The following is a 12,879-nucleotide window of genomic DNA, read 5'->3' on the forward strand; positions in this document are numbered from 1 at the left end:
ATGGCTTCATTTGGACCCTCAAAGGGGAACCAGGAAACCAGCCACCCTACACTCCACCCCATCCAGTCTGCAAGACAAAGTCTTGGTATTGAAGGACTCTTCTATACCAAAGGATTGGAACTGAAACACAAGCTTCAGAAGAGGAGACTTAGAGAATGCCCGATCCCAAACGAAGTTGCTGATTGAGTGAAGAGCTTTAAATATGGTCAGAAGAATTTTACACTGAGGAAGCCAGAGCCATCTGTGATTTGAGGAATTACCGTCATGCCCAGGATACAACAATTTTCACATTGATTGTGGAACCAACCGCTTTAGTGAATTAGTGCCCAAATTATGACTCATACAAGAAACTGAGCTCATCTGGCCAGCAGCCGAGAAAACTGCTCTGCTACCCCTATGCCTGTCAAAGGTTAGTAGAAGCTCACAGTGGCAGGTAAGAATAACTAATAAAGTATACACCTAAAGTTCTTTTTACTATTGTGCATCGCAGTGTTTGACCATATGACCAGGAACTTGATAACAGAGTACATGTGCAAACATACATAATTATATCTTAAGAAGGTAGTTTCCACTTTTTCCATACAGAACAATGTTTAGGGAAATGCTATCTTTGTATCTATGTAACCCACATCTGACAACATGTCTTTAGTTATTTGCATCACTTTGAAATGGTTGGTTGAAATTCTGTTTGCACTTTTCCACAGGTAGACAATCCCAGCTGTTCATCGACCCAAGGGAATATCCTAAACCCTGACAGAATAACTGGCAAACATTATGATATTGTCCATAGAGATGGCATCAAGCTCTCCCCTAAATCAGGTATGCGATGTAAGCAGTGCATGGCTGCACTTAACACTTAAGGCAAGGTGATAATAAAAAGTGAAAGGTTCAGGAAAGAACCAATAAGTCAAGCAAAATAGTCAAGTACACAGGAAATGTATACCCTGCATTATCTCACCAATTGCCTGAAAGAGGTCCACCAAAATTTCTCACTCGATGTCATTAACATGCCTTCCACAATCATAAACTTACTCCCAAAAGGAAGATTTCATACTGATTTCAGGACAGCATTTATGCATATCTTTAGTGTTTTGCTCGTTTAAATAAAACTAGCATTTGTTATCTTCAGTTCTTGTTGTCCATGTGAGATCAATTAATTAAAAGGGTTGCCTTCAATTCCACGATGGCTTTTCTCTTTCCCACTTTTCTGTTTTGGTTGAATAATACATGTAGGAGCGCAAGAGAGAATTTGAATTATTTTCTGTTCTTTGAATGTCGCATGGAAGAATATCTCAAGGTGATAAGCTGCCATTCTTTCAGTCAGCTGGTGGACGGTCTCCCTCAGGCAAAAGATCAGTATCAGCAACTGATGTCTGTGAGGTTTAGTCTTGGCGGGAAAATCTTGCAAAGCGAATGGCTGTCCCCTTTTAGATTTTTTTGTGCTTCACCCCAGTAAGCTCATTCCAAGCTCACATTAACATTCCATCATTCAGAAGTCAGCCACTAATATTAAAAATTTTTCTTAAAATTTTTTTCAAAATCTTGGGTAGTATTCAAGTCACCTTTGGTCTTTTAATATTCACAGCACCTAAGTTCTGCATCACAGCTGTTGAGGCGAGCACTCAGTTCTTGAATTCAGATCTGATGTTCAGTTAGATATTGCTATCGATTACTAGTTTAACCCTAACCCTAAAAGATACCCTGACCCTAACTTTTTCACCTGATTTTACATTAAATAGACCTATTTGATTGCTTAATCCCGAAAAATGGATTTTTTCCGAAAAAACTTGGTTCTTTGTTAACCCATTAATGGCCGCAGCTTTTGTGGAAAACTGTGTTTTGAAGCTAGTCGAGCAGATTTCGGGTCACAGTTGTGGTTTTAAAAGCTCAAACTTACCAAAAACCCCCTGACAGCTCGAACACTCGACGGCCTTTCGATCCAAATGCAAAATGGCGGCCTGAAAATCTCGGGCACGCGCAGAAAGCAAAATTTCGACATTCTCTCTTTCTCCTGCCCTTTTTTTCCCTCTCCTTGCCTGAAGTTTCTCCTCACTTGCTGGAAATTCAGTAGGCTTCATTTTGGTGTAGAGATATTTCAGAAACTACTCATTATTTTCAAACCACAGGCTCAGAAAGGTAGGTGGGTAATGGAAGAAGATTTTCGTTCAGATTTTCAGGTCAAAGTTACATGGTTTTTTGGCTATTTCTCGAATCTCCTTCACTTAATTGCGCTCATTCTGGTATCGTTTGTAAGATATTTTCAACCTGTTCAAGTACGTGCTCGAATTCGTGCTCCAGGGTTAAAAGTGATGACGTCACAAGGCGTAGAAAGGGTGTGGGTCCCCAAGGGCGCATACGGGCGCACTGGACGTCAATAGGTTAAAGTACAGCCCATTAAATGAGATTATAGAAAGAGTGTAAAAATACAAAAATGCTGGGTTATACTGCACTTTTGGGTGTGCCACCTTAAAGTACAGCCTACTAAATAAGATCATAGAAAGGGTGTAAAAATACAAAAATGCTTGGTTATACTGCATTTTTGGGTGTGTCACCTTAAAGTACAGACTACTAAATAAGATCATAGGAAGAGTGTAAAAATACAAAAAAAGCTGGGTTACACTGCACTTTTGGGTGTGCCACCTTAAAGTACAGCCTACTAAATAGGATCATAGAAAGAGCGTAAAAATACAAAAATGCTGGGTTATACTGCACTTTTGGGTGTGCCACGTTAAAGTACAGACTATTGACTACGATTATATAACGAATTTGAAAATACAGAAATGCTGGGTTATACTGCACTTTTGAGTGTGTCACCTTAAAGTAAAGAATAATTAGCATAAATAATTAGAATAAGCACCAAAGGGTCTGTTTCTCAAAAGTTTTCGTGACTTTTCAGGCTCAAAAAGCTGTTTTGCGTTTGCTGTGTTTTCATTCAAGATCAAAGTTTCAGTAATTTTGAAAATAATACAATAAAATTATCCGATAAAAAAGCAAAGTTGACTTGTTGATGGCCCAGAGACTGTGTTCCTATTCAACAGGTTTAATATTGAAATTTTCCTTGGGGAACAAAAGTTTGTGAGGCTTTAGAGAAATGTGCCCCAGGACAATTTTTCAAATAAATACAGTTATTATGTGATGAAGTGTGTATCATTTTGCCTTACAATATTATTTAGAAGGAAACTATTAGCCACAATGGGGAGGTAATTCCCATACATTCTCCTAAAAGAAATCCATACATGTTCTCACAACTTGAAAAGCGATTAGGAAGGGTTAAGGGTCTTGCAAGCGGACTTGTGAAGGAACAAAATAACGGCGGTCCAAGATGGGACTGTTTCTCACTTTTATAAGAGTTGAGCTATCAAGCAGTGTCTTGCTGCAAACCTCAGGAAAGTACAAGGTACAGAGCTTTCAGCTAGTAGTAGTTTTGATTTGCTAATGACGATCGTTTTGAATTTTAACAAACCTGTATAAATATAACCGTTGCGCAACACTTAACTGGGAGTCACGTCCGCGATTCTAGTCGTGAGCCTGGGCTTCCTGTAGCTAAACTAGCTGTAAGGCACGTTTGCCATAAGCAAATTAAAGGAAAGGACAATATGAAACTTCAGTAAGGTAGAATTCTATTATTTTGTTCCCACAATTTAATTTTCTCAGGATCTATACCAACTTCGAAAGCTAAATATTTTGAAATGTAAATGTAACACATTGACACCTGAACCGCCCGTAACCGCCCGAACCTCGGGATCGCCTCGCGCGAGAACGCTTTCCCCCTACCTCCCCTACTAAGTGAAGTTTTATCCCCAAACTTCCTCTTTAGTTTGGAGATCAATAAGCCAATCAGAATCCGTTGTTTGCGTATATATTTTGTCGACTTTAGGGGGTACTAGAGGGGCATTATTCTATGCGTCCTCACTAAATGATCAAATTTGAAAATATGGCGTCCACGCGGCCGACGTTCAAAATTTTCAGGTCGAATTTTCCGTTCATTTGCGATCGAGTTAGACCTTGTTGAATTCAGAATGTAAAGTAACAATGTTATAAAATACTCTGCTTGGAAAAGAATGGATATCCAGGTCTTAAAAGTGACAGAATAAGCTCTCGAGTCAACGACACTACGATTCTCTAAGGCGAAGCGAATTATGGACGTGAACCGAACTTTCGGACTTCAAGCAGGGCCTGGCGACAATTTGACGATTCGATGACCCGGTAAATATTATGTTCGAGTAACAATGTGTTAAAAAAGTATAGTTTAACAGAATATTTTGCCTCAAATCGAAGTTTTTTCAGAATTTTCAACATAACGCTGCGCAATTTCTGGCCATGAAGGCAAGTAAACAACGACCTAGGCATGATGAATTTTACCGCGTGGACTTTGTGCACGTAAGAAATTCGTACGTTTTTCGCTTATAACAGCAAATTAAAAACTGTTTTGAATAAATCTGACGTCCCGAAATATTTCTTGGCCATTTTAGTCTCGCTTCCTATCGAGAGATTCCATGGAACTTGAGATCTCTTCACTCACGGACAAATTTGCATATTCCCTTTTGAAATATGATCCACATGCCCATTTTCACACATGGGAAAGTATTTAGCGATTTTTATCTTTCATCTTGATTTTTTAGTTAAAACGTAATATGTACCTATCGCTTTGGTTAGTTCTTTAATTAGTTCTTTTTCACTGGAGCTTGTTTTTTGGAAAAGCTGATTCTTAAAAATTTACTGCGCATTGTGTTTGCCTTCTTGGTTTCTCCAAAATTTTGACGTTTCGTCGGCACGTGTTACACGTAAGTGTCAATGGGTAAAGACATTGTAAAAGAACTAAGAAACTAGTGCGACGCGCAGGGCAGCTGTATTTTCCGATTTAGATAATCATTTAAAAGCCTTACATTCACGGGTGCTGTACAGTCGTCTTTTTACCCCTTTTCCTTTGGGGTCGGTGAAAATACAGGGCTTGATCTTCCTGAAATCTCCCCATCTCCGTCGACGCTGCCACAATCGGGAAAATCAAGCGTACTTGTACTTGTACTCGAGCCAGCCGCTGATGAACACGAAGAGATGGCAGATGATGTAGCATCTGAACACTGAAACGGAAAGAACCAAAATGTATTTCAGTAAAAATACAACACAGAAATAAAAAATTAGTCAACGTTTACAACCAAAACAAAACAACAGGTAATTATGCTAAAAGTGAACGTTTATCGAGGGCAAAAACCCGTTGGCCTTGTCCATCTGAGGGCGCCAAAAGTAGTGCGCATGACTTTTCTGGCAGCCGCTTAGACTCAACCTGCCCCCAGAACCCTTTGAACTCATTTGGCGACAAAAATGACAAAGGTTTAATGTGTTTACCTCCATCGAAGGAGTTAGATCGTCCGCAGTTTCTGCAAAAATCACCAATTTCTTGAACTTTAGACGCTCTTTAATCTTGGGAAAATAATGGCGCAGCCCATCCGCGTATTGAGTAATATCGAAAAGATCTTGTCCGTCGGTATTGTCGTTTTCTTGAAGGTCCTAAGGCCGCGAGCTCGATCCCTGGCTGGGTTTTTTTCCCTTTACAGTATGTCCTATAATTTAGAAAACCGATAAAATCGAATAAAATGAAGGAAAAACGAATAATAAACTCATATGAACTTGAAAACATTAAGTATCAGCAGGAGGGGTGATGGGCTCCTGGTATCAGTGGTGTTGGTCGTGTGACGCCTTTTCTTACAGTAGGAAGCATTTTGCTGCATTAATTTAGTAGGAAATTAAATAACGTTACATTTGACAGTAAACCTAAGAAAGCTCGAACGCACTTCCGAAAATCTGAGATTACTACTAGTAATAGAATGTATTGGCCCCTGATGGGGCCAAATCGGCCTCACTTTATTTGGACCTTAGAGGGGCCGAATTGAGAGGAAGGTCCAAAATGGTCTTTAGTGTGGCCATTTCAGAAATAAGATAGGCCGAATCGGCACCATCTCAAACTGACTTGGCTCTTTTTATCCAAAACGGCCCAACATGGGCCAAATTGGCCCTCAAAAAATTGGGGCCGATTTGGCTTTTGAGGCCGATTCGGCTCTTTCCATTTTACAAAGTAGATTTTGAAAAGGCATTCGATTCTGTCCCTCATGATCGCCTTCTACTTAAGCTGGAGCGCTTTAGCATTATCGGACCACTCCACTCATGGCTATCTGACTTCCTCCTTGGACGCGTCCAACGTGTTGTGGTGGAGGGTTGTTAATCTGACTGGGCACCTGGTAGGTCTGGAGTACCACAGGGGAGCATCTTGGGCCCCTTGTTATTCATTTTGTATGTGAATGACATTCCCGACCATCTGTCTAGTCCTTCAGTCTTCTTTGCAGATGATGTTCTAATTTACAATCGTTGCCCTCCCTCTTCGACGTCAGAAACTGCGCAGGAGAGTCTTGACCAAGTCAGTGTTTGGTGTGGCTGATGGCCTTTGAGGAATAATGTTGATAGCGGCGAGGCTATGAAGTTCACCAGAGCTAGAAATCGTGCACAATGCAACTATGCCATTGACAATAAATATATTGATCAAGTATCTGCTCATAAGCATCTTGGAGTAATTCTCTCTGACGATTTATCTTGGAAACCTGACATCTTCTCTATTTTGGCCCGATCAAACAGATTGCTGGGTTTACTCAAACGAACCCTTGGGTCACACCATGAGGCTTTACTTAAGGGCTACAAAGTTGTGATTTGACCAATACTTGGGTATGCTTGTCAAGTGTGGAACCCCCACGAAATAAATTTCATCGATAAGCTTGAACAGGTTCAAAGAAATATTACAAGATGGATCGCTGGCAAAGACACTCCCTACGAAGATCGTCTAAAATCCCTCAATCTTCCAACACTTGCTCATCGTAGAGAATTCCTGGGCTAAGTCCAGTTTTCAAGTTTATAAAGGGATATCCTGCTGGAACCATTAATGATACTATGTCTTTCAGTAATAGGAATTCTAGAAACTCCCACTCTTATAAACTTTACAAGGCTTTTTTTCGCACGGATGTATTTAAATATTCTTTCTGGAACAGATATATTGATTGTTGGAATAAGCTATACCATCATCTGTCATAGATCATGAATCTGTAAATAGCCTTAAAAAAGCATTGAAAAAAGTCTATTTTAAATGATTTATATAACTATAGCATATTTTTAAAATTCTTACGCATGCATGTATTGTTAAAGTATTCTATAGATCTCAACAAAGAAACGACAACTTTGAGTTTAAATTTACAAGACATGTTTCGACATTCTCATGTCATCTTCAGTTGTAAATGAGCTTTTAACGGTTGTACGTTTGAATTTATATTAAGGTACGTTAAGAACGTAAATACAGCAGAGTGACAATAACTCTAAAAAAAGAAACAACAACTTTGAGTTTAAATTTACAAGACATGTTTCGACATTCTCATGTCATCTTCAGTTGCAAATGAGCATTTAACTGTTGTACATTTGAATTTAAATTAGGGTACGTTACAAACTACGTGTCAGTGCTTACGTTACATTTGAATGTTAAAAACGCGAAAGATGTAAATAGCGCGCGCTTGACTAGATCAAAAAATAAATAGATAAATAAAAAATAAATAAATAAATGTAATAATAATAAAAATAAAAAACGAAACATCTAGAATTGTCTCTTTCCTTTTAATGATGTTGTTCCTTGGTCTTTTAATTTATTTTTATTATTATTACATTTATTTTTTTATTTTTTATTTATCTATTTATTTTTTGATCTAGTCAAGCGCGCGCTATTTACATCTTTCGCGTTTTTAACATTCAAATGTAACATAAGCACTGACACGTAGTTTGTAACGTACCGTAATTTAAATTCAAATGTACAACAGTTAAATGCTCATTTGCAACTGAAGATGACATGAGAATGTCGAAACATGTCTTGTAAATTTAAACTCAAAGTTGTTGTTTCTTTTTTGTAAGGTACGTTACAAATTACGTGTCAGGGCTAACGTTTCAATTTGAATATTAAATACGCGAAATATGTAAATAGCGCGCGCTTGACTAGATCAAAAAATAATAATAATAACAATAATAATAATAATAATAATAAAATAAGAGACCAAGGAACAACGTAATTGTAAGGAAAGAGAGAATTCTAGATGCTTCAATTGCTGATTAAGAATGGGTTTTTCCCACTTAATATGCAATGCCTCTTTGATCTTAATTTGGTATTTTGAAGCGGCAGAATCTAAGATCGTGAAACATTCAGTATCACAAGAGTCACTGAGTCAACTGTGGAACAGTTTTTCTTCGCAAACAACATAGATGAGTACCCCCAGGTGCTAACCTTGTTGAGCTTGATCGGCGGGAAAACGTACACATTGTTGAGACATCTTGTGACACCAGACAAACCAGCTACGAAGAGCTTCCAGGAAATCGTCGCAACCCTTCAACAACACATAGGTCTTAAGCCACTGGAAATAGCAGAACGTTTTCGTTTTTACAAACGAAACCAGCGTGAAGGAGAAACCTATGTGGCCGATCTGAAGAAGCTAGCGGCCCACTGAAATTTTGGCGCAAACCTTAACGAAGCCCTAGGAGACAGGTTGGTCTGAGACCTTCGCAATGTACAGATACAAAAGCGTCTGCTCTCAGAAGCCAAACTGAAATATACCAAAGCCTTGGAGATCGTCGTAGCGATGGAAACAGCCATTCATGATGCTTCGGAATTGCAAGGCGAATTTCACCCGCAACAACCTCGAGTTGACCAAGATTGCAGATAACAGCAAAACAACTCCCGTACCTACCGCACCGCCGAACTCCACTGTTAATGTTTGTTATCGGTGCGGAGGAAACTCGCACGTAACACACAATTGCAGATTCAAGGACCAGACATGCTATCATTGCGGAAAGGTGGGACACGTTTCAAAAGTCTGTCGCTTGAAACAACAAGGTAAGCCCAGACACACGCCGCAAACACCATGCTGTGGAATGCAGTGAGACCCATGAGTATGAAGTTTTATTAAGCTTGAAGCTACATAGTGTGAGCAACCCGAGAAGAAATGTTATCTGGGTAAGTTTAAAAGTAGAGGGGAAACCGCTGAAAATGGAACTGGACACAGGCTCGGCTGTGTCGATTATCACATATGAATTGTACATGAAAAAATTTAATGAGACGCCCTTGCAGAAAACTGAATTGCTGTTGAAAACGTACACTGGGGAGAATGTCACTCCAGTTGGAGTGCTTAAGGCAAATGTTAAGTACCAAGGCCAGCAACCATTACTGTTGGATTTGTATGTTGTAAATTGCAAGGGCCCCTTGTTGATGGGTGGGGGGAAGGGGGACTGGCTGCACAAGATACACTTAGACTGATGTGCTATCAAATCACTGAACGTTTAACAAGCTGCACTAACTGCCAGAGAGCGTCTGCAAACCATGCTAGACAACCACTCAGATGTTTTTGAAATTACCTTACCTTAATCTTAAATCTCTCTGTGCCAGGAGGCACGTCTCTCTTCCACTGTGTTCGGTCTGCAGCTGTATGGGGTACAGCACTCCATGTTTTCCAGCCTGCGCCGTTTCTCTCCTTTTCCACCATTCGCCGCCATGTTGTTTTCGGTCGGCCTCTTTTCCTTCTTCCCTCTGTTGTCCAACCAAGGCACTGCACAGTCGTCGTTCCTCTCCTTCCTCATTATGTGCCTAATCCAGTTCCATCTCCGTCTCCTCACCTCTTCGCTGATCTTTCCTGCTTCTGTCATCTCGAGAATTGTCTTATTGGAGACATGTTGATGCCATCGGATCTTGAAAATCCTCCTTAGAAACTTGGTCTGGAAGGTGTCAAGCTTCTCTTCCTCTCTTTCAGTCACCTTCCAAGTCTCGCATCCGTACAGTAGAACGGACAAGACAAGGCTCTGGAAAAGAGAAGCTTTGGTCTTTCTGCTTATGTCGCTGGATTGCCAGATGTTTCATAGCCGCTTCATCTGTGTGCTGGCCAAGGCTACTCTCTTCTTGATATTAGCTGTGCCTTAACCGTCCTTTGTCACATTTGCACCCAGATATGTAAAGCTCTCCACCTCCTCTACTTCACTTCCTCCAACCTTCAGCTTATCATCATTCTCGCTGTTGACTTTCATGGCTTTACACTTCTTGGCATTCAGCCTCAGTCCAACTTTGGCTGCACTGTCTTCAAGTTTTGTTGTTTTGTTCTGAAGGTGGTTCATTGCTGAGGATAGGAGAGCGAGGTCATCTGCGAAGTCCAGGTCTTCCAACACGGTTGTGAAGTTCCGTCGGATTCCGGTTCTCTCGCCCTCTACGGTTTTTCGCATGACCCTGTCAGTCACTACAAGGAATAGGAATCCTAACGGGCAGCAGCCCTGCTTCACTCCGGTCATTACTGGGAACCAGTTTATTGTTTCATTTTCATCAATGACGGAGCACTGGAAGTCCTCATAAAGGGGTTATGACCATCCGGATCAGTTTCTGTGGGACTCCATACCGACGCATGATGATCCAAAGGCTGTCACGGTGTATGGAGTCAAAGGCCTTCTCGAAGTCGACAAAGTGGATGTACAGCGTAGCATTCCATTCGTTGACTAATTCCAGAATATTCTTGAGGATGAATATCTGGTTGACAGTTCCACTGCCTGTCCTGAAGCCCGCTTGTTCTTTCCTGAGTGAAGAAGCCACTCCTGTCTGTATCCTACTGATAAAGATCCTGCTGAGCCCTTTGCTGGCCAGTGGCAGCAAGGTAACTCCCCGTCAGTTGCTGCACTCCTGAAGGTTACCTTTCTTCGGAAGTTTGTAAATTAGTCGTTTTGTCCACTGTGTAGGAAGTCTCTTTTTCCCAAATGAGGTCAAAGGTCCGTTTGAGTTCTTGGCTGGTTTGTTCGATGTCTGCTTTTGCATTTCTGCTGAAATTTGGTCTGTTCCAGGTGCTTTTCCGTTTCTGAGGCCCATCAGGGCTATTTTAATCTCTTGAATAGTTGGTGCTTCCACTGAGATGTCAAGCATGTGGGCATGATATCGACAGCAATGGCCTACACAAGTCAGCGGAGAAAGTAGAAGCAGTTTTGAAAGCACCACACCCAAATGACATAACTAAAGTAACATCACATATGATGCACGATCCTCGCAGTAGATAGCGCTATTTAAGCAATAGGGAAAATCGGACCTGAAAAAAATCAGGCCTGTACGAGACTCGAACCACTGACCTCTGCGATACTAGTGCAGCGCTCTACCAATTGAGCTAACAAGCCAACTGGGAGCAGGCCGTTAAGTTGATTTTCGCTATTGCTTAAATAGCGCTATCTACTGCGAGGATCGTGCATCATACGTATCTAATACCGCAGTTCAAAATATATGAACTTCATATATTTCATTGTATCTGATTTATCACTTTCACGGGTTTATTACGAATTAACTTAACGGCCTGCTCCCAGTTGGCTTGTTAGCTCAATTGGTAGAGCGCTGCACTAGTATCGCAGAGGTCAGTGGTTCGAGTCCCGTACAGGCCTGATTTTTTTCAGGTCTGATTTTCGCTATTGCTTAAATAGCGCTATCTACTGCGAGAATCGTGCATCATACGTATCTAATACCGCAGTTCAAAATATACGAACTTCATATATTTCATTGCATCTAAAGTAATATCGTTCCTTGGATTAATCAATTATTACCACAGGTTCCTGCCTAACCTGTCCACGGCAGGTGGACAGGTTCCTGTCCCCTGAATTTACTCTTGGAGAAGAACCACAAATGGAAATGGACAAAACAATGCGATGAAGCATTCCACAAGGTGAAAGAAATTATCACTTCAGAGCAAGTTCTATCCCATTATGATCCAGGCCTACCACTACGACTTGCTTGTGATGCATACCCAGTGGGTATTGGGTCAGTGTTGTTCCATGTGATAAGCAACGGTACCGTGCGACCCATAGCTTTTGCTTCAAGGACACTCACAAAAACTGAGCAAAAGTATGCACAGATCGACAAAGAAGCCTTCTCAATGGTCTGGGGGGGTCAAGAAGTTTCATGTATATTTGTTTGGGCGCTCATTCGCTCTCTATACAGATCATCAGCCATTAACGTCAATCTTTCATCCGCGGAAAAGTATTCCTGTTGTCACCGCAGCACGACTTCAACGTTATGCTTTGTTCCTGGCCGACTATGATTACACAATTGAATACAGGAACACTAAATAAAGCTCACGGTAAAGCAGATGGTCTTTCCCGTCTTCCACTTGAAACAGAAATCTGAAGTGAGGAAATGGCAGACCCGGTGGGGGTCTTCAATTTGATGCAGTTCGATCCACTACCAGTCACTGAGGACAACGTCTGGCGAGGAAAACTGAGAGATCCTGTCTTGGCTCTATTGCATGAACTAATAGGTAAAGGATGGCCATACAACCATGACCCTGAACTCAACCCTTCTTTATGCGCCGACAGGAGATCACATAACAGTCAGGCTACCTAATGTAGGGAATAAGAGTCATAATACCTCCCAAGCTGCACCCACGAGCCCCAAAGAACTTTATCAGGGGAGTCGTGAAGATGAAAGCCAATGCACGGAGTTAACGGCTTAGCAGAAAGTTATGTTGAGAGCTACAAAAATGGAATGGACGGTGAAACAGAAGTGAAATCTTTGAACATTTTAAAAGTTGGCAAAGTTTTTGCTAGCTTATAGAAACGCTCCACACTCAACCACAGAAGAGCCACAATCCCGGTTGTTTTTGGGAAAAAGACTACGCACTCGACTGGATCTATTAAAACCAAGGAGGAAATGTGGTCAAAAATCGCACATTTTCAAAATATGGTGGCAACAGCCCAAAAATCGATTTGGCTCATATTCTAAAGTTAGGTAGGCCTTATGGTGAAACAAAGCACTGCATACTTCGTTTGGCTGAATATCGATCTATTTTCGAGAAA

At 40.9% G+C, this 12,879-nt stretch overlaps 1 protein-coding gene and 1 pseudogene across 1 annotated transcript; one reads left to right on the forward strand and one right to left on the reverse strand.

Moving 5' to 3' along the window:
- On the forward strand, positions 1 to 1,103 carry LOC148726947 (uncharacterized; annotated as a pseudogene).
- An 8,338-nt stretch (positions 1,104 to 9,441) lies between these two features.
- On the reverse strand, positions 9,442 to 10,350 carry LOC148726948 (uncharacterized). Its single transcript, XM_088726409.1, has 2 exons — positions 10,003 to 10,350; positions 9,442 to 9,870 (listed from the first exon to the last, which is right to left on the reverse strand). Exons 1-2 carry the CDS (start codon positions 10,348 to 10,350, stop codon positions 9,442 to 9,444), a joined length of 777 nt encoding a protein of 258 aa, XP_088582535.1.
- Between the last annotated feature and the right edge of the window lie 2,529 nt (positions 10,351 to 12,879).

Source organism: Stylophora pistillata, chromosome 7 (genome assembly GCF_964205215.1).
Source record: "Stylophora pistillata chromosome 7, jaStyPist1.2, whole genome shotgun sequence".
NCBI lineage: Eukaryota > Metazoa > Cnidaria > Anthozoa > Scleractinia > Pocilloporidae > Stylophora > Stylophora pistillata.